Consider the following 25,228-nt stretch of genomic DNA (forward strand, 5'->3'; position numbering starts at 1 on the left):
GACATAACACCATGGGGAAGCCACCAAGTCTTATAGCTTGTGTCCTCCAAGGCAGTGGCCTGAACTGTACCTGGGACACTTTTAGCCATGGGTGGAGCTAGACCAGCCAGGTGCAGGGAGCAGCGTCCAAAGGCTACAAAGAGCAGTAGGGCCCCCAGCTTGGACCCCAGAACCATTCTTACCCACTAGGCTTCTGGGTCTGGGATGGGAGGGGCCTAGATTCTGAAATGCCTTCAAGGGCTTTTTCCCATTGTCTTAGATAGGAGCACTTAGCTCCCTTTTAGTCATGCAAATCTCTCTAGCAAGAGGTTCCTCAGCATACTGCTTGATTTCTTCTCCGAAAATGCTCTTTTGTTTCCTACAATATGGTCAGGCTGCAAGTTTTCCAAACTCTTATGCTCTGCTTCTCTTTTAATTATAAATTCCAATTTTAAGTCTTTCCTTTTCTCCTACATCTGAGATAGGTTGTCAGAAGCAGGCATGCAACATCTTGTATACTTCGCTGCTTAGAAATATCCCTTTGGCCAGATACACTAATTTATCACCCTTAAGTTCAAACTTCCACAGATCTCTAGAGCATGGACCCAATGCAGCCAAGTTCTTTGCTAAGATATAACAAGGATGACTTGCCAGTAAATTCCTCATTTCCATCTGAGACCTCATCAGCCTGGCCTTCATTGTCCATATTTCTGTCAGCAATTTGGTCAAAACCACTTAACAAGTCTCCAATAAGTTTGAAACATTCCTGCATCTTCCTTTTTCTGAGATCTCCAAACTCTTCCAACCTCTGCCCATTACCCAGTTCCAAAGCTGCTTTCACATCTTCAGATATCTTTATAGCATCACCCAACTCCTGTACCAATTTTATATGTTAGTCAGTTTTGCATTGCTATAAAGGAATACCCGAGGCTAGGTAATTTATAAAGAAAAACGTTTATTTTGGGTCATGGTTCTTCAGGGTGTACAGGAGGCATGGCACCGGTATCTGCTTCTGGTAAGGGTTCAGGAAGCTTCCAGTCATGGCAGAAGGCAAACGGGTAATCAGCATATCACATGGCAAGAGAGAGAACAAGGAGCTGCCAGGCTTTTTTAAGCAACCAGATCTCATGTGAACTTAGAGAGTGAGAATGTAAGGTTAGCCAAGAGAAAGGACAAGAGAGACAGAGAGCCCCAAGTTCAGGCAAGCCTTTATTAACCTGCCAGCTGCCCCCATAACAGTCAAGGAAAGCAGCTCCAAGCTTACAGAATGAGGGAGTTACATTGGGGCAGGGAATTTGAGGGAGTCCTTTGGTATGGCTGTATCCCGGGGTTGTTTGCTGGTTAATTCTGCCACATAATCACCTTGTGATGTTTATGGTACTGGAGGGTGCAGGTAAAGTTTGTTTATGCTTCCCACAACCTCCCCCTGTTCAGTCTGGATGGTTTGTAATTGGAGTTTGCTTTATCGCTCAAGGCCTGATAGGTAGTCTATCAGGCTGGCTTCACTGCGGTGCCTAGATAAGGACTTAGAAATGTAAAAAGGTTTGGGGAAAGGGTAGGCAGCACAGAGAGGTTTGGGGGGAGTGTTGGCAGTACCAAGAAGCTTTTTGCGGTGGTTTGTACCTAACAAAGAACTCACTCATTACCACAAGGACAGCACCAAACCATTTATGAGAGATTCACCTCTATGACCCAAACCCCTCCCACTAAACCCACCTCCAACACTGAAGGTCACATTTCAACATGAGATTTGGAGGGACAAAACAGCCAAACCATATCAATGACTAATATGCCCTTTGTTTTCTGTTTTTGCTTTCTTCAGCCATTTTCTGCTTAAAAAGTCAAGTTCTGCTCAGATCATTGGAACACTCACTGTACTTGAGTAAGGTTGTAAGTCTGACAGTCTGACCATGTGGGCCTATTCTGGCCCTGTTGCTTCCTCACTGCGGAACCTGCACCATGGCTCAACCCCTCTATGGCCTAGCTTGGCTCATTGGAGAAATGTGCTCATTCCTAATACCCACTCAACAGATGGGTGTGCACAGTAAATGACACAGATTAGCAGAGCACTTAGCACAACTCATTGACTATGAGTTGTCCAGGTCACTGGCGTTTTGAACAAAGAATTGAACAAAATGCACAAAGTAGCAGAGGAATGAAATGTAGCAACAAAGCAGTGAAAGCAGGAATTCAGTAAAGTGAGAAAGCCCTCTGCAGGGTGGGAGTAGGTTTGAGCAAGTGGCTCAAGGGCCCAGTTACAAAGTTTTCTGGGCTTTAAGTACCCCATTTGAGGTTCTTAATGACTATTCCTTATCTGAAGGATTTGGCCTGTGGCTAATTAAAGGCTGAAGTGAACTGGCACCCTATGCAGATGAAGGGATGGTCCCTGCTTGGCCCACGGTCAACAAGGCACTCTACCCTCCCTTTCCATCTGAAATGTGGTGGAAGAGGGATGGTTGTAGGGAGAGTAGCCTCTGATCCTTTGTTACTCAGCATGGTTTTTATTTTTGGTTTAGCTTTAGGAAGTTTGTGTTAATTGGCCTTAGGTTTCCTGCCCCCAGACTCAGGTATTTTCCTTTTGATCCAGCTTTGGGAAGTCAGAGTGAATTGGCCTTAGATTTCCTAACCCCAGACCCTAGTGTTTTCTCTTTTAGGAAGTCAGCACAGATTGGCCTTAAGTTCCCTGTTTCTAGACCCTATTTTTCTGTCTCAATAGGAGCTCACAATAATTGCCCTGTTATCACTGTTCTAATGTAGAACCATGTCCAAGGATGCTAAACTCCACTGAGCTGGTGACATAGAACTTTCTTCATCCAACTTGTATTGAGGGCTACATTTGCACTGCGGTCTTGGCCATCCTCATGGGCCTCTTAGTCCAGAGGGGAGACAGCCCATCAACATGCCCAACCTCACAGGAGTTCAGGATCCACCCAACCAATGGTGGAGAGCTGTGCTGGGCCAGCCCCTGGGAATAAGCTTTGCCAGCTGACCTCATGGAGTGACCTGGACCCTGACAAGCTGAGTGACTTCTGGGTTGAAAAGGGCGTTCCCATAGGGGAAGAAGCACAAGCACCCTCACCAGCAAGGAAGTTCAGTGTGCTCAGAAAACAGCACCAGACGGAACCAGAGGTTGAGAGTTGTCTTACCCAGGACCCAGCATCAAGCAAATGCTGAGTGAAGGAGGGTTAAGGGTGGGTGGCATGGTGGATGCCTGAGTGTGTGAGAAAGAGGAGCCCAGTGGCTAACGAGGCTGGGAAAGGAAGGCCTTGGAGGTGTGAGGAGGTGGTGCCTAAGCAACTGACAAGATCCGAGCCACAGTTTAGAAAGACTCCTCTGGAGTGGGATGAACCAACTGCAGGGACAGATCAGCCCGGGAGAGATCAGCAAGGAAGAAGATCCTGAGAGGCCAGGGGGAGGATGAGGAGAGCCTGGGGGATCATGTGACAGGCAAGGCCTACACAGCGAGTCTTGGCCTGTGGCTGGCCTCATGCCTTGGGGCCCCACTGTCAAGAGCTCAGCACTGTTCTTGATTGCTGCACAGCTACAAAGCTGCAGTGAGTCAGCACTGAGACCGCCTTCCACAGGGCCACTGGTCTTCATACCATAGTCAGTTGTGCTCTGCTTGGGTCGCCTGACCATGATGTTTTCATTCATAAAGCAGCAACACAGAGGGTCCATTGGAGCATGGAAGAGAAGACCAACCATTTTCCTCAAAGGGGCTTGCAGGTGGCAGGTGTCTCATAAAGAATGTCCGAATGGTTGCTGAAGGTTGCAGAGCTGATCTTTGGGGACTGAGCAGGCTTAGCTGGAGGAGGTTGGTTTTCCCACTATGCCTCTTCTTGTCTAGACTTAAGTCAGTGCCCTCAATATTCCCTCCAGGGGACAAGAGGAGCTTGATGTCTTAGACTCGTAATCCCAGTGGACATTCTGTGACTTAAAACAAAGGAGAATGGTAGCTAATGGTCCTATAGAAGCCACATGACATAGTGTGACTAAATCAAATCAATACCAGCTCTTGGCTGAATGCCACTGTGTAGTTTCCCTAGCCATTTTCTTCATGATCGTTCCCCTCCCACCCAATGGCTAAAAGCCTTTATATAAGTAATCAGCAGAGTTCATAAGTTCGCAAAAGCCACAACACAATGTCATTCTCAGTCTTAAGAATTCCCCTATGAAAAAGCACTTAGGTATGTAAGTGAAAGATGCCAGCTGTGTAACTGAATACTCAAGGATCCTTATTCAGTGATGTCACCAAAGGCCTCTATTTTAATATTTAGCCTCAGAGTGCATGTGCCTACAGGTTACACTGAGTCCTTGAACAAAACCTTTGTAAACCTGTTTAAAAAGCTTGATGACCATGAATCAAGCCTGTATCCAGGCATGGGGGGCACCATGAAGGATTAGAGAGCCCTGACATTGAAAAGCACCTTGGAAGAGCCTCTTCCAACCCTCTTCGCACTCAGGGCCGATCCTGAGTGGGCAAAGGGTGCTACTCAGTGGGACAAGGACCCAGGGTCCTTTCAGCCTGGGGCCTTTCCACTGTACCACTCTGTCTCCCTATACAGAGTGAATATTAAGAACAAAGTTGTCTTTAATGGCTAGAGAAAATGTATTACCAGAAAGACTGTTGTATCCTCTCATCTGGGGTTGAAGATGACTTTCATTTGGGTTTTCTCCCTCCTCCTGCCCACCCCAACACACACTCATACGCTCATCTGTTTTCAAATACACAATGATGGCACTTTTGTGCTGGATTACTTTAATCAGGTCTAACTAGACAAGCAGGAACTTTTCTTAGGCTAGTTTGTGTAAAGCAGGCCTCAGAAATGAACATGTCTTGAGCAATGAAAACAGTATTTATGGGAAAAAACAGAAACTAAAGGTAATCTCCTGTTGTGATCTGCAAGAGGGTGAGATGCAAGGGCAAGCAGAGCTCCACAGGGGACTCCAAAGCACAGCTGAGGATGTGGCCATCCAACCACAAATGGTGCTCTGGGTAACACAGTGGTAGAGGAGTGAGGGGAGTGCTCCCACCACGCTCAGGCACAGCACCTCTGGGGACAACTCGACCAAATGGAATAAGGAACGCTTTATCTGGGCCCACTAGAGCAGATCCAACCAATCATTAGGAGTACTTGGAAGAGACCAAAGCAGGAAGGAGATGGGGAGGACTGGAAAAGAGGGGTGCTACCACACAGATCAGGTCAAATAGCCTACTAGGGACCACCATCTCCTAGAAGGAAGTCACCTGTGAGGAGTCCATCTGACTCAGGCAGTCTTGGTGAAACCCAAGCTAGGGCTAACTAGGGGCTGGCTCTTGAGCAAACCAGAGGCCAGCAAATGGCCTCCCCTGTCTTCATGGTTGGGAGTGACCATAAACCCATGGTTTCTCAGCTTATCTGGGGCCTGGTCCTATGACACAATGTGACTTTCAGAAGATGGGAGACTTTTCTGGGAACTTGAACCACGCCTGTTTATACTTTTAGAAAAGGGAGAAGCTGAAGGCAATGCCACCTGTCTACTCCCCCAACACCTGGCCAGCGTCCCCTCTCCAGATTGGCTGAGAGCCACCTTTGTGACATCGTGTGACAAATACAGCAGATGGTGAGTTAAGTCACTGGTTGCCCTGATACCGAGACTCTAGAATTTTGTGGACAGTATTTATTGGGCACGCCTACTCTGACTGAAGGCATTTTGGACTTGCTAGGACAGTGATAAGGGTCTTGGGTACAAAATGCTCCTGATTCTGGTGTAGCTCCATGGCGAGTCAGAACACCGAACAGGAATATGAAGACAAGCTGGCCCCATCTGTTGGTGGAGAGCCAACAAGCGGGGACCCATTTAGTTCTTCACCTGATCCAAATCCAGATTCCAGCGAGGTTTTGGACAGACACGAGGACCACGCCGTGAGCCAAGATCCAGGATCCCAAGATAACTCACCACCAGAAGACCGAAACCAATGCGTGGTCAACACGGAAGACAACCAGAACCTTTTTAGGCTCTCCTTCCCAAGAAAGCTTTGGATGATCGTGGAGGAAGAAACATTCAAGTCTGTGAGCTGGAACGATGATGGAGACGCCGTGATCATCGAGAAGGATCTCTTCCAGAGGGAAGTTCTTCAACGGAGAGGTGCAGAGAGGATCTTCGAAACAGACAGCTTGAAGAGTTTCATTCGCCAACTGAACCTCTATGGATTCTGCAAAACACGCCCAAGCAACTCTCCAGGAAACAAGAAAATGATGGTAAAGTAGAAAGCATTTCTGTAATTTCTGTGATCCCTTTTCTCTCCTTCTCAAACATATCTTCATAGGACACCAATATAAATAATACACTGTAAGAGCTTAAGTGTCAAAGATAGCATTTTAAAATGTAAAATATTGTTTATTGAAAGATGAAAAGTACAGAACTTAAAAAGTATGGATTTTGATATTAAACTACAATCCCCTTAGAGATAATATCAGCATCATATTATGCGGACCTACATATTACCTCTAAGGGGGTTGCAGTTTAATGTCAAAATCCATGCTATTTATATATTACTGCCTTGACCTATGAATTGTTTATCTCCAGTCAGGTCATGAGGTAGGGCATAACCACACTTGCTGCCACTTAAAGCATTCTTTTCTCCATTGCAGAACAAAATCGTAATTTTGAGAGGTGGGAAAGGAATAATTTATTCCGGAACAACTAACATGTTTCATTTTGTTTCAGATCTACCACAACTCCAATTTTCAGAGAGACAAGCCCAGGCTCCTGGAGAATATCCAGAGAAAAGATGACCTCAGAAACACGGCTCAGCAAGCAACCTGTGTCCCAACTCCAAAGAGAAAGAAGCTGGTAGCTACAAGACGCTCCCTACGTATCCATCACATCAATGCCAAGAAAGAAGCCATCAAAATGTGTCAGCGGGGAGCCCCCAATGTTCAGGGACCCAGTGGCACTCAGTCCTTCATGTTCTCTGGCATGTGGTCCAAGAACAGTATCACTGGGCATCCCCTGGGAAACAGGCCCCCTCAGGAACCAAATGGCCCAAGTTGGGAGGGCACCTCTGGGAATGTCACATTTGCATCTTCGGCTACTGCCTGGATGGAAGGCATAGGGCAAGTGCCTAGTAGCCCGGTTTACTCAGATAATGGTAGTGTATTGTCTTTGTGCAATATCTGTTACTCCATTCTGTTGGCCACCCTCTCAGTCATGTCTCCAAATGAGCCCTCTGACAATGACGAGGAGCAGGAAGACTCCTCAGATTACAAGTGTAAACTCTGTGAACAGTTCAGAAACAATGCAAGTCCGTGAACTCACAGGCCACTAATGACCGATAAAAGTTGCCATTTGCAAATGAGAAACACATTTTTGGTCTTAATAAAGAAAAACAAAATTCCATGGAAATAAATAATAAACAATTTAAATGAGACCTGTTGTCTGTGTTCTTTTTAACTTTCTATATTATACACATCTCATTGGCACAAGCCAGGGGAGGCTGGAAATCCTGTCCAAGACAGGCTTTGGTCCCCATTGTCCTCGTTTATTTGGAGAAGCAGCATTTTTGCACACTCAGCAAAGGATATTGCTAGAAGTGTCGAGACCAAGCCCAGGAAGACCTGGTCCCCTGAGATTGGCCTGCTAGTCAGGAGAAAGAATAGATTCACGCCTGATTCTGGCAGTATCTTCCTGTATCTTCAAACAGGAGATTGTTTCCTCATGGGTCCCTCCCAATGTTGCCAGGAAGTGTCTGATCAGCAGCTCAGCACCCCTAGCCTAGCATCCAGGGGCCTCCAAAGAGGTCCACTTGAAAGTCAGGCCACCCCATCTGCCATGGGATGTACGACCACCATGACATCCTGGCTCAGAAGAGAAGGGCCACTGCAGTCAATACCTGGGGGGAAATGCCCATCATCCTCAAAGATAACAACTAGAAACTTTGCTAAATCACCAAAAAAAAAAAAAAAAAAAAAAAAAAAAAAAATTACTACAAAATAAAACAACACTACTGATCACATTTCCAAGTTAACCTCACTCTACCAGAGCTGTATTTTGGATGTATTGCTAGGATAGGAAGTAGCTATGTGATGCAGGTGACACACATGCTTCAGAAACCGACAGACACTTTCACAACAGAGTGAGAGTAACCTGAAAAGACAGACAGCTGCTCTAAGCCTGATGTCCTCTTCATCCTGGATGAGTCGGTTGATTAATGATGGCTAGTCACTACCAGGCAAACATTCAGCGCCAGGTCTCAGACTTTCTGCAATGTCTCCTGGATGCTAGTTATACATTTGATGAGTTTTGACCAGAACAAATCAGGGGAAAACATAGAACGAAGTCTCAAACACTAACCAGTCATCTACAACACATTTATTTACACAATCCAGAAACTAGCAGGACCAAAATTAGCAACAGTGCCGAGACATTTACTGGCAGCTTTTCCTTCTACCCAAAGGTCAAAGTACTTGAGACATTGCCTGTGTGTCTAAGAAGGCATCACACCAGGAAAGCCCCTCCCCCTACTTCCTTCATCTGAGAAAAGAAACCTGTTTACATGCACAGTGCTTAGTGGGTGGGACTCTCCAAAGCAGTGGAAATTCAGATTTAACCTAATGTATATAGGTCTGCGTCATGATGGTGAATTGAAGGTGTCATGATTTAGCTGGTTTCTCTGGAACATTCCTCTCAGGAGCCCACACTTGTCACACTTCATGCCCCGAAGGGATCAGGTGCTCTGGGATGTCTACCTGGAATACATCTTTGCCTCCTTTCCTAGGTATGGGCTCCAGTAACCACCTGGGGTTTGAAATCACAGTCAGGTACTTCTGCTTCAGGTTGGTCAGTACAGCTTGATTCTCTAGTTCCACAGCCTCATCGGGAGTTAAGTCTTCTGGGCATTGCAAAGTTTCCCCAATGTCAATGAGTCCTGTACACAAAGAGAGATACATATGAATGCCTTTCACTTCCATAGCCCAAGGCCTGCCCATGTGACAACACGGTTACTCAAAGTCACAATCAGAGAGTAAGGTGGCATCAGCAAAATGACAAGAAGGGAGTCAAGTCCTTCTTCCACTGCTTTGATAACGAGCCAAACCCGATTCAGGAAATGCTGGGAGAGGCGGGGGAGGGCTCCAGAAAGGCAGAGGAGAGGGCCTTGTCCTCGATGAAGCCACACAAGTAAGAGGCAGGTCCAAGCCAGACTTCCGAGGGCAGCGGTTGCAGATTGGAAGGGCACCAGCCACTGCCTGGGAAGCTACAGGTGATGCCTGAGCAGGTCACCAGGGGACAGATGCTGTTGTCAGGCCTCAGTCACCTAGAGGTTAGGGGACTTGCCCAGGGTGCTGTGAGTGGTGGGGCTGGGGCAGGCTCGTGAAGCTAGGCAGGCAGCCCAACTCTAGAGGCCACCTGACCCATTCGGCAGGCTGGGCTGCTTTTCATGGTCTCTGCCACACATGTGCACTCACACATGTATGCACACACACACATACACACACAGCCAAACACCACAAGCACCACATGCACATGGACCTGATCTGGTTTCTCACTGAGATCAGAAACAGGAACTGAGGCTCAGAGTGGAGAAATGATTTACCAGAGCTCACGGAAGCTAGGCCTGCCAACCCCCAGCCCAGGGCCCTTGCTGTCCCTTTGAAGGTGTGCTGCCAAAGGAAACTGTGGTATACATGCCAATCAGTTCAGACGACAACAAAAGTCCCCAAACTCCCAAGCAAGACCTTGGGTGGCAACTCTAGGCGTTGTCTGCACATTTGGCACATCGTCACTTACCCGCTATCACTCCTCGACCAAACTTCTCCCCTTTCCTGAGCAAAGCCTGAATCTGGGCAGGAGTCATCCCCAGCCTCTCCACCAGCAGCTCCTGCCAGGCATCGTCATCCCAGTCCCTGTGAGCAATGTGGACGGCGATGGTACGGTTCTGCTGGCTGCTCAGCAGGGGACGCCAGCGTGTCTCCACAGTCTTGACTCCATTTAAGACAAGGCCAGCATAAGGCTGCCGGAAGGAGAGGCAGCCAAACTTCATCTTCGCAAGCGCCCCGGGCCTCCTGTGGCCTGTGGAAGCACAGAAGCGCGTCACATGCCAGCCCTCCAAGCTCACGGGCAGTGGCCTGACCATACCCCTGTGTCTCTCAGGTGGCCTAAATCCCACTGACCCTGATGGTCCGCTGCTTCCGCCTGTCACTGATGTCCCGCGCCACGGCAGGCCCAAGGGAAGGGGCTGGGATTCGGCTGACTCAGGATCATCCCACAGAGTCTTTGGGGCGGTCTGGAGTAGGGCAGAGACAGCTAGAGGAAGGCACAGGCAGGATAGCATGTGGTTAGTGCTATGACAGAGGTCACCGAGCCCTAGCGCAACACAGAGGACAGAGGGCCCCCTCGGCCTAGCCAGAGTGGAGAGTCGGGGCTGGTGTTAGCCGTCTTCCAGCACAGAGGGACAGTCCCAGGCTCTGCTTCTCTTCCTTTCCCCCTGCTGTGCTCTGCCAATACTCTCAGTGCCCTGGCCCTGCCGCCACCAAGGCACTGACCTTCCCAGCTCCTACTCCAGGGCTGCTGAGCCCACATCGTTGATATCCAATCTCAGCTCCGCTCTCAGGATGCACTGTGACCTCAGATGGCCCTCAGTCATATATCTCCTCTCCACCCCTCTGGGTACCACCTTCCTCAAGCCCCTTCCCCCACCACTGCTCTCCACTGTCAGCAGATGCCCCTGACCCAATCTGAGCGGAGAAAAGAAGAATGATAATCAGAACAACTGGCACCCCCACACACATGCCTTCCACGTGTCAGCCTCTGGGATGGCATGATCCTTGGATCATCAGATTGAATCTTCAAGTGACCCAGCAGGGTCAGTGGTACTGGGAGGCCTACTCTATGGCTGAGGAGAATGACGCACCAGCCCAGCCCACAGTCACACGGGCTTTGACTTCCCACAACTCTTGCCTGGCCTCCTGCGTGTGTGGCTTGGGAGAGGGTCCCCTCCTCCTGCATGGAGGACAGCCCTGTGCCTCGGCAGGAGCCCTGGGTTTGAAGCCAGAACTTCAGCCCAGTCATAGACTCTTGAGATGCCTCAGTTTCCACATGGCTGTGAGGATGGGAGATAAGGCACCAAGAGCACCCAGCCCAGTACTTGGCACCTAAGAGAACACTCACAAACAGTGGCTCCCCTCACCCCTCACCGTCGTCATCATCATCAGGCCTGTGGCTCTGTCTCATGGCCCTGAACACCCTTGAGCTGCCCCCCTCCATTCTGGTTACTATCTCTCTGTCCTTCCTTTCGGCACATAAACTCCACATCTAATACATTCTATGATTTTAAGAAAATACACCCACCCTCATGAGACAAAGCCCTGACAGAACCAAAGCTGCCTGGTATTCACTCCTTTCCCAATCCGCAGTGCAGCCTTCTGAGCGCCAGATCTCCTGCTCTTCTCCCGCCTCTGGGGTGAGCTGCCCCAGCCAAGCCGGTTGCCTGCTGTGCTCTGGACCCTGCTCCTCTGGCTCACTCCGGGCCCTGGGTGCCACCGGCCACCATCTATGCTTGCTCAGCATCCCTACTCTGAGCACACGCACGCCTCCTGCTCTGCCTCCCTTCTCTTAAACCCTGAACAGCCGAGACCTCAGAAAAGCTGTCTACATGCACAGTCTCTACTTCCTCTCTGAACCTTCTGTCCCCACCCCCACCTTTCTCTCTTTATTCTCCACCCCCCAACCCACTCCACTGACTGACCTATCCCCACAAGCACCCATGGCCGGCCTCATGCCAGTCCTGTCTTCATCTTATTCCATGCTCGGCAGCCCCAGCAGGGCTGAGCACACTCCTTCCCTCCTTCCGGGACCCCCACATTGCTCACCAGCCTGCTCTGAATCCCGCAGTGCAGGGCCACGCCCCTTCAGACTCAGCCTTAGGTGGACAGGCCTGTACATACTCAGGACCCCAACCACCACCACCAAGTCCACCTCCCTTCCACTGTGAGTGGCATCACCAGCCACGCAGTGTTCCTGCCCCAGACCTAGCTGCTCTCTGCCCTCCCTCTCTGCGGCCCACATCCCGTGGCACTGTGTCCAAAACCGACACTGAATCTGATCTCTTTCCATAATCTCTATGGCCACAATCCCAATCCAATCCCCTAAAACCCCCTGCCTTCTGAAGAAGTCTCCTGATAGCACCCCCACCCCCGCCTCAGCCCTTGTCCTCTGCACTCTTGTGACCACACTGCCATCAGAATGATCTTGGTACAGGGACAATGAGATTATATCACTCCTCTACTGAAAGCTTTCAAGGGCTCCCTGCCCCAACTAGAACAGAATCCACACTTCAGGACACTCAAGGTCCCTCCTGATCTGTCTTCCCACCCCAGCCATGTCCTCTCCTCTCCCCTTTATTCACCACCCTAGAGCCACAGGGGCCTTCCATCCCCTGAGGGAACATGCCAAGCTTGTTTCTACCTCAGGTCCTTTGTCAGTTCTGATGGGTTGCATTGTGTCCTCTTAAAACGCGTATGTTGAAGTCCTAAACCCCAGCACCTCAAAATGTGGCCTTATATATAAAGACAGTCATTACAGAGGCAATCAAGTGAGACTGAAGCCATTAGGGTGGACCCATATCCAATGTGGTTGGCGTCCTTATGAAAAAGGGGATTTCAGAGACAGTCATGCACACAGGGAGAACACCATGAGAAGATGAAGGCAGAGATAAGGGAGATGCTTCTACAAGCCAATGAGTGCCAAAGATTGCCGGCTAGCCGCCTGCAGCTAAGAAATAGGGACAGACCAGATTGTCTTTCACAGCCCACAGAACAAACAAATCTGGTCAACACTTTTATTTCAGACTTCCATCCTCTAGAACAATGATTGTCTGTTGTTTAAGCCAGCCCCTTTATGGTCCTTTGCTTCAACCATCTTGGCAAACTGCTGTTCCCAACACATCTCCACAGGATAGGGCATGAGTTTTCCATTTGACAGCACATCAAGTCCATTCTTTCCACCTGACAGTCTTCATCTATCTTGTTTTTCACTGCCTGTGTGATATCCCATTGTTGGCCATCTCATAATTTGCCTGACCATTCCTCCACTGACGGAGAGTTACAAGCTGCTTCCCACTTTTGCCACTAGAAATGACATTACCTCTAACGCTGTATGAAGACATGCTGAAGGGAATGCCTCGGCCGCCTGGCATGCCCATCTAAGATGCTGATATCTGCCAGCAAATGACTTTCCACAAAGACTCACCTGTGTACCCTCCACCAACCCATCCATGGTGCCATTTCCTCACACACTTGCGGCCCCTGAGCCTCATTATTCTCCTGATGGGTGACAAAACATCACCAGGTCCCTAAGTTCTGGATTACTTCTGACGGAGACTGAATGTCTCCCACAGGGCCTGGCCACTTCCATCAGGATACAGAGCTACAGTGAATGTTTGCCTCTTTTCCGCCGCTCAGTTTTTTGGCCAACCCTTTTCTCATCATCACCACAAAATCACAACAAACGCGAACTGTGTGTGTGTGGAATCCCTAGTAGGAACTGATGTAACTGAAAAGGCAAGAAGGGGATTGACTCCCCTCCTACCCGGTGCTGCAGAGAGTACCTGCTTTGCGCCCTACCTGCACAACAAGGAAGATAAAGAGGAAAGGTCATTACGTGCAAGACAGCAAAGCTGGTTCATGGCCCGAAGAAGGTCATCTACTTAACAGGCATTGGAAACCAAGAAGAGCTGGGAGGGCCGGTCTTATCAGTAACACACATGTGCACCTCACAGTTTGGTTCGGCTAATCACAGCAGTGGGATCCTCAGCACCTGTCTGGGTCAAGGACACAGGGTGCACCAGCCCGCAGGACAGAAAATCATTTCACCACGTTGAACAGCATTCCTGCAGCTGAGCACGCTCCATTCGAAGGGAGAAAAATGACACTTCCCCTCCCATTGTCGAGGGGCGAGGGTTTGGGGCTCTAAATCCCATTGTCCTCAGCTTAATTCTGGGTAAGTCACGCTGAGCACGGCGCCACAGGCCACAGAGCTGTGCACCGCCGGGCCTCGGGTCCAGGCGAGCTCACAGCAGAGGGGCCAATGGGAGGCAGGGAAGACCAGGCTGAGGTGGGGCCGCTGTGTGTGGAGCAGCACACCGGCTTTCTACTCGCAGACGCACGTCGCGGGTACACGCGCTTAGAAGGAGCGGAGCCAAGGCCCTGGCAAGAGCAGGGGGCAGGAAAAGGAGCCTTGGTCGCGCCCCGCACGGGTTCCCAGCCCCACATCCAGGGAAGCCCCAGCCCTCAGGTACCGTCCGCAAGAAGGCTGCGCACATAGGCTCCTGCATCATGGGCCCTGGCACCTGTCAGCCCCGGCAGGTCTCACGGCCTCCGGAACCACGGACCCTGCGAGTCGTGGGTGCCCAGGGCCGACTCCGGCTTTTCGCCACAGGGAAGAACAGTACTCCGCCTCCCCGAGACCCAGCGAGGCCACCGGAGCCAGGCCAATGGGCTCCCAAACGAGGAGACGTGGGCCGCGGTGAGAAGAGGGAGCGCCTGGCTAGTGTCGAGGCTGCAAGGTCGCTGCCGCTAACTCCGGGAAACCGGTGACCAGTGACAAGCGCTAGCGGTCCAGAACTCTACCGCTTTAATGCAGCTCCCGTCATCCCTTTCATGAAGAACGCACGTGGGCACGTAATCACGCATGTACGCACACCACGCAGGAGGCACGTACTCAGCCATGCATATAGACAGCCAAGTCATTATGAATCTCGCATTCTCGAAGACACGCACTGACGACATCACGCACGTACGCACGCCCTGGCTGCTAGGAGACGCTATTCCCTTTACCAGGCCCTCGTGCGCGCCAGCCAGCCAGGCCAAGGCCAGGGGAGCTCGAAACTGGCAACCTGGGCGAAGAACCGGAAGGAGGAAAAGGAAACGGAGGGAGAAAGAGTAAGGGGAAGGGCGGGACGAGGCCACCAGGCAGGAGTTTTGGGTCCAGAGCTGCTATACCAGCAGGGAGGAGCTGGGAGAAACCGCTGGGGAGTGGGTGGAGGCGGGGTTGAGAGGAGGAGGGTGGAGCTGGGGGAGGGGCAGGGCGGGACTGAGAGAAGCAGGGCGGGGCTGGGGTCCAGAGGGACCGTCTTTTTAACGCCTCTTTTGCAGGTGATGAGAAACGTCCACACTCCTAATGTCTTGCCTCCTCTAAGTCGCCGGACACACAGCCCAACTTCCCTGGCAAACTTGCTTTTCAAACTCTCTTCTCCATCTCAGTCAGGGACTCAGGTTCTGTAGTGCTGCCATGCTTTACTCCTCTGTCCCTCCCCTTATCTAGTCTCCCGCATTGACTTTATAAGCAAGTTTTGAGTCCCTGCCTCTGGAGTGCCTGATGAGACAAAACTGCTCCTCGTCCTGCCTCCCCGCTGCTACTTCCAGAACTCAGGGCTCGTGGTCTGGAGCCTGCACTGTTCCATGAGCCTCCTGACCAACCTGGAAGCCTCTGTCTTTCCTCCCTCAGGTCTGTCCTCCACATTCCATTGGCTCAGTTTCTAAGTCACAGATCTGTCCCCAACAATCCTCTAGTGAAAACGCGGCCGGGCCTTCTCAGGTTTAAGTCCTAACAGTTCAAGGAGTCAGCTCAGCTCTCCCCACCCTTAAGCCGAACACTCTTTGGGTTCACGCTGTGCTGTTTAGTCACTGGTCCCCACCAGCCTGCTGTTCCAGGTCTCCTTGCTTTGCACCGTTAGTTCCCATGGCCTTGTCCTGGTGCACTCCTGGTCTCCTTCAAGACACAACTTTAATGTCACTTTCACAGTCCCACCCCGAGTATTAAGGACTTTTGTCTCCAGCTCTGATAGCATTTTCTACATCCCCCATTCCCACTCCACATTAGGCTCTTGCAACCCCTGGTGGCAATTGCTCTGTAAGAGTCTGTGGCTGCCACAGGGTCTCTTGAGTTCCTTGAAGGCAAGGCCAGTGTTTTACTCATTTCTGAGACTGGGTGCCCAGGGCACAGTATCTACTTAGTAAGTGTTAAACCAGCAAAGGGCTGCCTTCTTGTTTTTTCTAGTGAGATGCACCTACTTCTCCCTGGAGAAGCTCGAGGAAGCAGGAATACTGAAGATGAGGTGAGGAGGAGAGGGTCCCTCTTTATGGGATGTAGGCCGTAGGGCTGCAGGGGACCTTCAGATCACCAGTTACAATTCCTATGCATGCTAGCATCCCCTCCTGGGTTCCTTCCCCCCAAGAATGGTTGCCAGCTTCTGCCAAACACCCCAGAACCTGCTGGGAGTGGTTTCAAATCATGAGTGAGGATCCCCGGGACGGTGGGTTGCTGTTGCTCCACCTGTAGCGTCTTGTATGAAGAACTAGAACTTGCATAATGAGCTGGAGAGTCACCGTGTGGCTGCTAGCGGGGAAGCCCATGGTGGCCACATAAGGGCTCCCTTTTCCAACTCTCCCAGCTGCTCCTCACTGTCACTCCTGGGTGTGCTGGGCAGTGGGGTGCAATGCGCACGTGGGTGCACACTCTCCCTGAGACCTCCCACAGAGGTCTCATCTGTGGTCGGATGAGGAGAGGAAGTCCAAGTAAAGCAGCTGCAGCGGTGAGTGGGCCTAGGAAGAATGGCATCACCAGGCCAGGTAGGGATGCGGGTGGTGTTCAGCTATCCCTGAGAAAGGGACCAGAATGCACCTGAGTCTTCATTTTCATTCCCAATAGCAGGTCAGCACCAGACCCGAAAACGCTCTGATTTCTGTCCTCCACGCCATACTCTCTTCACCTGCTGCCTCCTCATTCCTCCCATTAACAATGTCCTGGCAGGAACAAGACTTTCCCCTCCCTCTCTGTTTGTCTCTTAGCAGGTCAGGTCGGCCTTCACCTCCCCAGGCCCGTCCTGCTCCTGCCTTCCCCTGTGGGGCCCTCCGTGGATGCTCTGGAGCCCCAGGCAATAGCCAACTGTGGCGTGCATGCGGGGCCTTCTCGGGTTCCTTGCTGTGCTCCCATGAAACCGCTCTGCTTGGCTTCCTTCCATTCCTGGTGTCCGGTCTTTCCTTCTTCCTTCCACCATTGTCCATTTCTTCCTTCCAAGATCCCTTCATTCCTTCCACCCCTCCTTCCATCTTCCATCCCTGGGGCTCCCTGTCCATTCCCTCCCTCCTTCCCCTCCCCCCCTCCCTCCCCCTCCCTCCCCTCCATTCCTTCCCTCCACCTTACCTCCTCCACCTCCCTCCTCCCTCCATGTTGGTCAGCCTCCTGGCTAGAGAGCTGTCCCCTGGGAATTTGCCGTCACTTTCCCTCTCTGTGCTCAGCATCCCTGGTTGAGAGGTTTAGGAGGAAGAGGAGAGGACGAGAGGAGGAGAAGAGTCCCTCTCTTCCGCCCACATGCTCCCCTAGGGAAGCATTCTTTTTGCTCAGCGTGATTTCTGTGCGAGGACTCCTGTTTTCTGAGCCTGTCACCCCCTTCCTCTTCCCTTGGCTCCCCACTGACACTTTCCAGAGTGCAGCCACTTCCCCTCGCTGTGCTTCTTTGACTCTGAGGCCCAGGAGGAAGTTGCCCTCCTCTGGAGAGAGTTCACGTTTGATCCAGCCTAGTGTTCTGGGACCGCTTTGACCCTAATTCATGATTTTCCTTCAGATGCTTCTTGTTTGGCCTGCCTTCCTCGTCTAGGAAATGGATTTTGCTCATTTTTCTATTGAGTCACTTGCCTTGTTGGTATGGAGTTGTAGGAGCTCTTTCTGAATTCTGCCTCAAACCCCATGTTGGTTTTTTGTATTTCAGAGACCACATCTGCTCAGGGGTTTATTCTTCCGTCTGTTTGCAGGGCTGTTTTGGACTCAGTATTCACCTAAGCACTCCAAACTGTAAGTAACCCCAGAGGTCATGGAGTGTCCCACTGCCCCTCCTTCTGGAGGCTGTGGCCCCTCCCCCAAAGAGGAGGTGCTTGCATGCGTCCAGTGCCCTGCCCATTAGATTAGAGAGGGCTCCCTTCTTTGCTCTCTTGCACTCATTTGTCCGCCTTTTAGCTTTCCTTTTCTGCCCTGGACTCACACAGGGTCGCGTGAACGTGTGGTGTAGCAGGAGGAGACAGGTAAAGTGGAGGAATAGGAGCTGGAGGGGAGCAGAAGGGAAGAAAAGAGGAGGGGGAGGGGAAAGAGAGGGAGTGGGTGGAAGGAGGAGAAGGGGAGGAGGTGAAGGAGGAGAGGAGGACACAGAAAAGAGAAGAAAAAGGAGAGGAGGAGACAGGAGGAGGAGCAGCAAAGGAGGAAGAAGAGGAAGAGGACAAGAAGAGCAAGTAAGGAGGAGGAGGGGGGAGTAGGAGGAGTAGGAAGAGAGAAGGACCGAAGGAAAAGGAAAAGGATAGGCAGATGTGGAGGAGAGGAGGCGGAGGAGAGGAGGAGATGAGAAAGAGGAGGGAAAAAGGAGAGGAGAGGGATGAGTGGGGAGGAGGAGGAAGAAGAACAGGAAAAGGAGAAAAGGAGGAGGAGAAGAGGAGGAGTGAGAAAAGAGGAGAAGGAGAGGAGGATGGGGGAGGACGAAGAGGAAGGGAGAAGGAGAGAAATAGGAGGAGGGAGGAAAGGAGGAGAGGTGTAGGAGGAAGAGGAGAGGAGGAGCAGAGGAGGAGGAGGAGAGGAAGAGGAGGAGATTTGGAGGAAGAGGAGAGATGGAGGAAGAAAGGAGGAGGCGGAGAAGAGGAGAAAGCAGAGAGGAGGAGGCAGAAGAAAGGAGGACCAGGAGGAGAGGAGGAGGAGGAAAGGACGAAGAGGAGGAATAGAATAAGAGGAGCAGAGGAAAAGGAGGAGGAGGTGGGGGAGGAGTGGAGAGGAGAGGAGGAGGAACAGAGTTGGAGGAGGTGGAAGAGAGAAGAGGAGAAGGAGGAGAGGAAGAGAGAAGGAAATGAGAAGGAGAAAAGTAGGAGGAAGAAGAGAGAAGAGGAGAGAGGAGAGGATGAGGAGGAGGGGAGGAGAAGGAGAGCAGGAGGGGGAGGAGAAGGAGAGTAAGAAGAGGAAATGAGGAAGAAAGAAGGACAGGAGATGGAGAGGAGGAAGAGAGTATTAGGAGGGGAGGAAGAGGGGAGGAGGGGGGGAAAAGGAAATGAGGAGGAGGAGGAGGCTGCAGCGCCCTTATCAGGCTCCAGTTCTCGGTGTGCCCCGTTCTGTAAGACACTCCGCTGTGGTCAACCCTGGCCTGCAGAGGATTCCCGCGCTGGATCTCTGAGGGATGCTGGCGCCCTCTCTCCAGCACATTCCTGATGCCCTTGCTGACGCATGTGTCCTCTGGGCCCTCTCCTGAAACATGATCTTCCAGGGTGTCTTCTGGCCTCACCTCTTCTGTCCAGTTCCAGCAAACTCACTTTGCTTAGCCTTTGAATCCCTTCCTTCACCATCTGCCATGACAATTCGGGCCTTTCACCGTCACTCAGGCCTGGACCATCACTGATGCCCATCCCATGCCATCCACAGGTTTGCCCCATCCCTTCGGCTCCCTACCAGGGCATTCAGTTGTGTTGAGCAGCAGAGTGTCTCCAAGTCCCTTGTGTAGTTTTCGTTTCCGGCCCCCACTGGTTGAGCTGCATCCGGGTCCCATCCCACAGGGACCCCCCGGCCGCTGCAGGTGCATGCTGATCCTGCAGCTCCTCAGGGGTGTCATCGCTTTCCCCCTTCCCAGACCCAGCACACCCTGCCTGCGCAGCTCTGTGCTGCACCTTCACTCTAGTCACGGGTGTGGCAGTCAGCTCACCAATTCCTCCTGCTTCCCTGGGACTCGCTGGCTTTTAGCACCGCAAGTCCCTCAGCAAACTGGGACTGTTGATCACCCTACCCGGCAGCCAGTGATAAGGTGAGGGCCACTCCTGGGAGGGAGGACACCTGTGGGGAAAATTCTTGTGTTATTTATTTCTCCTTCGGGATAGGGTGCCTGCAGTGCTTCATGGGAGGGGGTGGGCTGATGCTGCAAGCTCAGAAGTTTCAAGGGCATCTAGGGAGACCAGATATTCAGAGACCTTCTCCTAGATGTGCGTGTTCCATGTATCAGGGATGCAGGTTTTCCCAGCAGGACTCGTGTCATTGGCATGACAGATCTGCCTTGGCTGAGCGTTCAACTGTCTTTGGAGTTCAGCCACCTTAGCAAGTCCTGGGTTTGTTCTTCAGACTTTGCTGCTTGCCCATTGCTTGGATCGGGGGCTACTCTGTAAACCGCCAGGAAGACTCCAGTGTTTCTGCTTAATTTTTAGATGTTTGTTAATTGCCCTTGGCCTCTCATTAATCCCGGTGGGTCCTTCAGGAAACATACCGTTCCCTGAGTTTTCATTTCCAGGCATCTGCCCTGCCTGGATCTCCTCGCCTTCCAGGAGCTTCCTCTTCACAAGCCAGCCATCCCAGCAAAAGTTCTAACATCGAAGGTCTAGCAACTAGCCTGCCATCTTGTGCCTAGAGCCACCTGCGTGCCACCTACCCCCGAAGATGGGAACCTCGTTGCCAGTTGGGGAGATGCAGGGCAATCCTGTACCAAGACCCCATCTTACCACCTGTTTTCTCGGACCACTCTGGAACCCACTGTCTCAGATTGGGTCCTCCAGGAAGCAGACTGTGAGAGGGAGTTGGCAGGACCAAAGGTTTACTGGGGCTAACTAATCCTCAGGAAAGGGACAGGAAGGAAGCAGGGCTGGAGAGCAGGTTGAGCCCGACCTGACAGTCTTGAGCAGCCCAGCAGGGAGGTGTGGAGCAAGGGTTGCCCACTAGAGGGGCCTGCATTGGGCATGGGTGGTGGGGTCCACATGGTACCTGGCACACAGCAGGCTGTGCAATCCATATTAACTGCCTGGATGAATTAATGCCCAGAAAAGGTGCCCTGGAGAACGGGTATGTGCTGAGCACAATAGGGAAGGGCCCAGCATCTGCCTTGGCATAGGCAGAACTGTGCTGTGCCCTGCAACAGGCCACCCGAGAGCTGCTTTCATCTTGTGTGTGCATTAGACAACTGCCAGGGGCATGAAGGGGATGTGCTTCCAGGGCATTTGCTGGCAGGGTGTCTCGTGATCTCTTGGTATTGGTGTGAGCACAGCCTGGCAGGAGAGGGCAGATCTCAGTGCAAAGTATCATGTCAAAAAGCAGATCGAAGCCAGGCCCCCTCCTGGAAGAGGCTCCTTGAAGGTAGGTGCACACTCATGTCTTTGTTACTTGTAAGGGGGCATCTTACAGGCAAGAGGAGTTAGGTGAATGTGAAGAGGAAGAACTGCTCACTCTGGGCAAGGGGCTGGGGGAGGCTTCGTAGAGGAGTGGGTGTTTGAGCTGGGCCTTGAAGGTCGAAAGGGTTTTGTTAGGTGGGAAATGGGGGAAGGGCAGCCTGAAGGGGTTAGGTACCTTCAAGGAGCCCAGAGAAGGTTGGTGGCTGGAGCAGACCCATTCGTAGAGTGAAGTCATGGGAGAAGAGGCTGGGAAACTAGATTGGGTCCAACTCCTAAAGGCCCACTGAAGGAGTATGGGTTGCACGCTGGGTGCAGCAGGTGAGTGTCCTCACTTGGGTTTCACTGTCAGCATTTTTAAAAGGCAAACTGGTTCTCTTCCTGAGGAGAATTCACTGATTCACTCATGTGGCCAGTAAGTCATCTGACAAACCTTTGTGTACTTCTGATGGGATAGGAGTGTTTGTAGACAACGGTCACACAAATATGCAGCCCAGTGCAGCTCAGGAGCAGCCTTCCATGGATAAGCCATTGGTACCTACAGTGTGCTCCTGTCCTTGCTAATCTGAACACATGGGTAGTAACCTTAAGCGTGTCTCAATCTTCTGACTTGTGATGAGGTTTCCAATTCTTGTTCCTGACTTTAGAATGAAGTTTGGAGAGATGTCATTAAGTCTCTAGGTTCTGAGGATTACTGTGGGGTGGGCAGAGGGAGAAAAGGGTGTTGGGGCCAGATGTTCCTGTGCTTCTACCAGAAAGTTGATTTGCCCAATGTACCACCCTCACTTGGCAGGCCTGAGCAGAGTGGCCTGCCACTCACAACCCAGAGAAAGAAGGTACAGTGCGGGCTTGCCCTGGCGGGTGCTTGGATGCCCTAAGCTGCAGCATCCACACCAGGTGGGATTTGGTAGGGTAGGCCCCCCATCCACTGTGTCTGATCATACTGCCTTTGAAAGAGGAGGGTGGATGATGAAGACAAGACGATGAGATAGGGTGGCCTCAGCATGTTGCAGCACCCAACTGGAACATTTGCAAATGATACTTGGAGAAAGCTTTAGGAAAGAGGCCCACTTCATTTATGAAATGACACTAGATAATGTTTGACCTTAGTCACATGTTCCTTGATTCCTCATTTTGCCCTCTGTTGGCTGACTCATGCAGCTTCACTTTTAATTAAAGGTGGGCTGTGATGAGAGTCATGATCAGTGAGTGGCTTCCATAGCAGAAAGTTCTGTGTAGTTCTTGGGGGATGTGAGTTTAAGTATGAGGTGCTAAGACGAATATGTCCATACATTGTATTCTATTTCCTCTATCCTTTCCCTCCTCTAACCATTTCTGCCTTCTTCATCTTTCTAACTTTCCCAAGGCATTTTACATCAGATTTCAGATATAGAACAGTGGATGTTAGAACAAACCCAAATTCTTAATGCTTGTTACCATGAAAACATGGCAACACCATTCACATTTTCTTTACAAATGGCCTGTACGGGTCAGCCCAGGCATTGACTTAGGAGCCCATTGTTTGCATCCTCTGGGTCCTTGTAGTTCATATGCTGGAGCAATGTATAGAGGCGCACAGAAGGGCTGAGAATGTGGCCATGAGGTATGTAACAATGAGGCCCAGAGCCTGAGCTTTGGTGTCTAGCAAACCTAGGTTTGAATGTTAGCTCTTTGTGTTCCTGTGTGACCTTGTTGGTTACTCGTGTCTCTGTGTCTCCTTCTCTTATAAACCAGGAGGTACAAATGCCACTCATGTCACAGGGCTGTTGCTGGGACATACACTTGCACCTTGTGTTCTCTCTTTCTGGGACTCAGGTTCTCAAGATTTGCTTCTACATTTACAGGTTGGAGATTATTCCAGCAACGCTGAGGAAACTTTTCTTTTATTTTTTTTCTCAGCTTTGCAAATTTCAGAGATTTCCAACAGTGTTCGAGGGACTGTGATGTGCTCTTGCAAAAATCCCATATGTTTTTTGAAGAATCTCAGTTGTGCTATCTAGAAAATGAATCAGTTAATCTAGAACATGGTTTTCAAACCTATATGGCCATGGAATGTCATTTTGGAGGGACGCTTTCACAGGATGTAAGATTCTGAGTGAAAGCTTTTTTTTTTTTTTTTTTTTTTTTTTTTAGGAAATTTTCTGGTTTGGTGGCCCAGGCTGTAGTGCAGTGGGGCAATCTCTGCTCACTGCAACCTTCGCCTCCTGGGTTCAAGCAATTATCCTGCCTCAGCCTTCCAGGTAGCTGGGATGCCATCATGCAAGGTGCGTGCATGCCATTACGCATGGCTAATTTTTGTATTTTTAGTAGAGACAGGGTTTCGCCATGTTGGGCAGGCTGGTCTTGAACTTCTGACCTCAGGTGATCTGCCCACCTTGGCCTCCCGAAGTGCTGAGATTACAGGTGTGAGCCACCACACCCAGGTGAAAGCTATTTTCTTTAAGCCCTTGAAAAAAGTTGTGCCACTTCCTTTTGGTATCCTTGGTTTGGTAAGGTATCATTTTTCTCACATTGCTTCCAAGTTTTTCTTGTTTTTTTTTTTTTTTTTAAATTATTATCATTATTATTATTATTTTAAAGACAGGGTTTTACTTCATTGTCCAGGCTGCAGAGCAGCATTGCAATCATAGCTCACTGTAACCTTGAACTTTTGGGCTCAAGCAATCCTCCTGCCTCAACCTCGCAGGTAGCTAGGACTACAGATATGAGCTGTCATGCCCAGTTAAGTTTTTTTTTGTTTTTATTTAAGAGTTCTCAGAAGTTTAACTCAAGTGTTTTAGTGTAGAATTTCTTTGGATTTATTCTCTTTGGGATTTGTTCAGCTTCTGAAGTCTGCAGGGTTATGTCTTTTATCAAATTTGGGAAATTTTCAGCCGTTACTTCTTTGATTTTTCATCCCCACACTTTTTCTCATTTCCTCTGGGACCCTTATGACACAGATGTGAGATCATTGTTCATAGTCCCACAGGTACCTAAAGCTCTGTCCATCTTGTTTTCCCATGTATTTTCTATTCGTTTTTCAGAATGGGAAATTTCTGTTCTGTCTTCAAGTTCACTGGTTTTTTCCTCTGTTCTTTCTATTCTGCCAGTGATTCCTTTATAGAGTTTTTAAAATTTCAGTTATGGTATTTTTCAGTTCTAAAATTTCCATTTGATTCCTCATTATGTCTTCTATTTATTTTTTGGCTGAGACTTTCTATTTTTAGTTTGTTTCAGATGCGTTCTTAATTGCTTAATGAAGCATTTATATAATGGTGGTTTTCAATTTTTTTTTACAGATAATTCTAACATCTTTGTCATCAGTGTTGACATCTCTTGATTGTATCCTGTCATTCCATTTGAGATCATCCTGGTTCTGGGTATGATGTGTGACTTTTGATTGAAATCTAGAGATTTTCATATTGTGTTACTAGGTTTAAGGTGTTATTTAAACTTTGTTTTAGCTGGCATCCTCTGACATCACTCCAGCAGAAGAAAGGGAAGGATCATGCCGCATTACTGCCTGGTGAGTGCAGTAGTCTACCTTCCCCACATGGCCTCCATTGATTCCTGAAATGGGTGGGGGTACTCCTTGTTTCTGCTGGGCAGGAGTGGACTTTTTGGATCTGATCTGGGGCTGCACTGATACCTTTGTGGCTGGGAGGGTTTGATATTTTTCAGCACTGTATTCAGTATCACCTGCACAGACACCTTAGGGGATGGGGACTTGCTATTGCCTGGCAGGGATGAAAATGCCAGCTCCCTGATTGGCCACCTCCAACAGCACCAAGGTAGACAGGAGGGATGTTACAGCTTAGCAAGCATGTTACACTGAGCCCCCTAGTTGACCTTTGCTGGCATGTGTGGAAGTGGGGATCAAACTATATTTCTGTGGTATTTAACTAGAGTAAAGCAGCTTACTGTCTAAAAGTTTTCTATCTTGGTAAGTTACAACTTTCTTGGTCCTCTGGCTTTGGTTCTTCTTTCCTCCCTCCCTTACTGTCCCCCTTTCCTCCCTCTTTTCCTTCATTCCTTCTTTCTTCTTTCCTCTGTGTTTGTTGACATTTCTGGATCCTAGCTCCTTCAGCTCCATGTCTGGTGTATATGGGCAAAGAAAA

At 50.2% G+C, this 25,228-nt stretch overlaps 3 protein-coding genes across 29 annotated transcripts; 2 read left to right on the plus strand and 1 right to left on the minus strand.

Annotated features, from left to right (window-relative positions):
• Positions 1–1,175: 1,175 nt before the first annotated feature.
• Positions 1,176–14,625, minus strand: EOLA1 (endothelium and lymphocyte associated ASCH domain 1). 9 transcript variants are annotated; one of them, XM_031661006.1, is made up of 5 exons: positions 10,134–14,251; positions 10,004–10,032; positions 9,751–9,951; positions 8,712–8,890; positions 1,176–6,175 (listed from the first exon to the last, which is right to left on the minus strand). In XM_031661006.1, exons 1-5 carry the CDS (start codon positions 10,292–10,294, stop codon positions 6,167–6,169), a joined length of 579 nt encoding a protein of 192 aa, XP_031516866.1. In that variant the 5' UTR covers positions 10,295–14,251; the 3' UTR covers positions 1,176–6,166. The 9 variants fall into 9 exon arrangements, with proteins under 9 accessions (XP_031516866.1, XP_031516870.1, XP_031516864.1 ...); XM_031661004.1 differs by lacking the exon at positions 1,176–6,175 and adding an exon at positions 14,258–14,625 and having other exon boundaries at positions 8,320–8,890; positions 10,134–10,246; XM_031661003.1 differs by lacking the exon at positions 1,176–6,175 and having other exon boundaries at positions 8,320–8,890; positions 10,134–10,266; positions 13,621–14,251.
• LOC101010375 (heat shock transcription factor, X-linked member 3) lies at positions 5,632–7,393 on the plus strand. The gene is made up of 2 exons (XM_003918391.4): positions 5,632–6,221; positions 6,691–7,393. Exons 1-2 carry the CDS (start codon positions 5,739–5,741, stop codon positions 7,273–7,275), a joined length of 1,068 nt encoding a protein of 355 aa, XP_003918440.1. The 5' UTR covers positions 5,632–5,738; the 3' UTR covers positions 7,276–7,393.
• On the plus strand, positions 14,625–25,040 carry LOC103880933. 19 transcript variants are annotated; one of them, XM_031660998.1, is made up of 8 exons: positions 14,625–14,900; positions 16,018–16,075; positions 17,729–17,811; positions 19,616–19,786; positions 20,264–21,099; positions 21,484–22,975; positions 24,410–24,490; positions 24,575–25,040. In XM_031660998.1, exons 1-5 carry the CDS (start codon positions 14,650–14,652, stop codon positions 20,352–20,354), a joined length of 654 nt encoding a protein of 217 aa, XP_031516858.1. In that variant the 5' UTR covers positions 14,625–14,649; the 3' UTR covers positions 20,355–21,099; positions 21,484–22,975; positions 24,410–24,490; positions 24,575–25,040. The 19 variants fall into 19 exon arrangements, 6 of the variants coding, with proteins under 6 accessions (XP_031516858.1, XP_031516859.1, XP_031516856.1 ...); XM_031660999.1 differs by having other exon boundaries at positions 20,264–20,561; positions 20,923–22,975; XR_004180876.1 differs by adding exons at positions 15,114–15,465; positions 16,809–16,907 and having other exon boundaries at positions 14,811–14,900; positions 19,616–22,975.
• Positions 25,041–25,228: the final 188 nt, after the last annotated feature.

The sequence above is a fragment of the Papio anubis genome, chromosome X (assembly GCF_008728515.1).
Source record: "Papio anubis isolate 15944 chromosome X, Panubis1.0, whole genome shotgun sequence".
Taxonomy (NCBI): domain Eukaryota; kingdom Metazoa; phylum Chordata; class Mammalia; order Primates; family Cercopithecidae; genus Papio; species Papio anubis.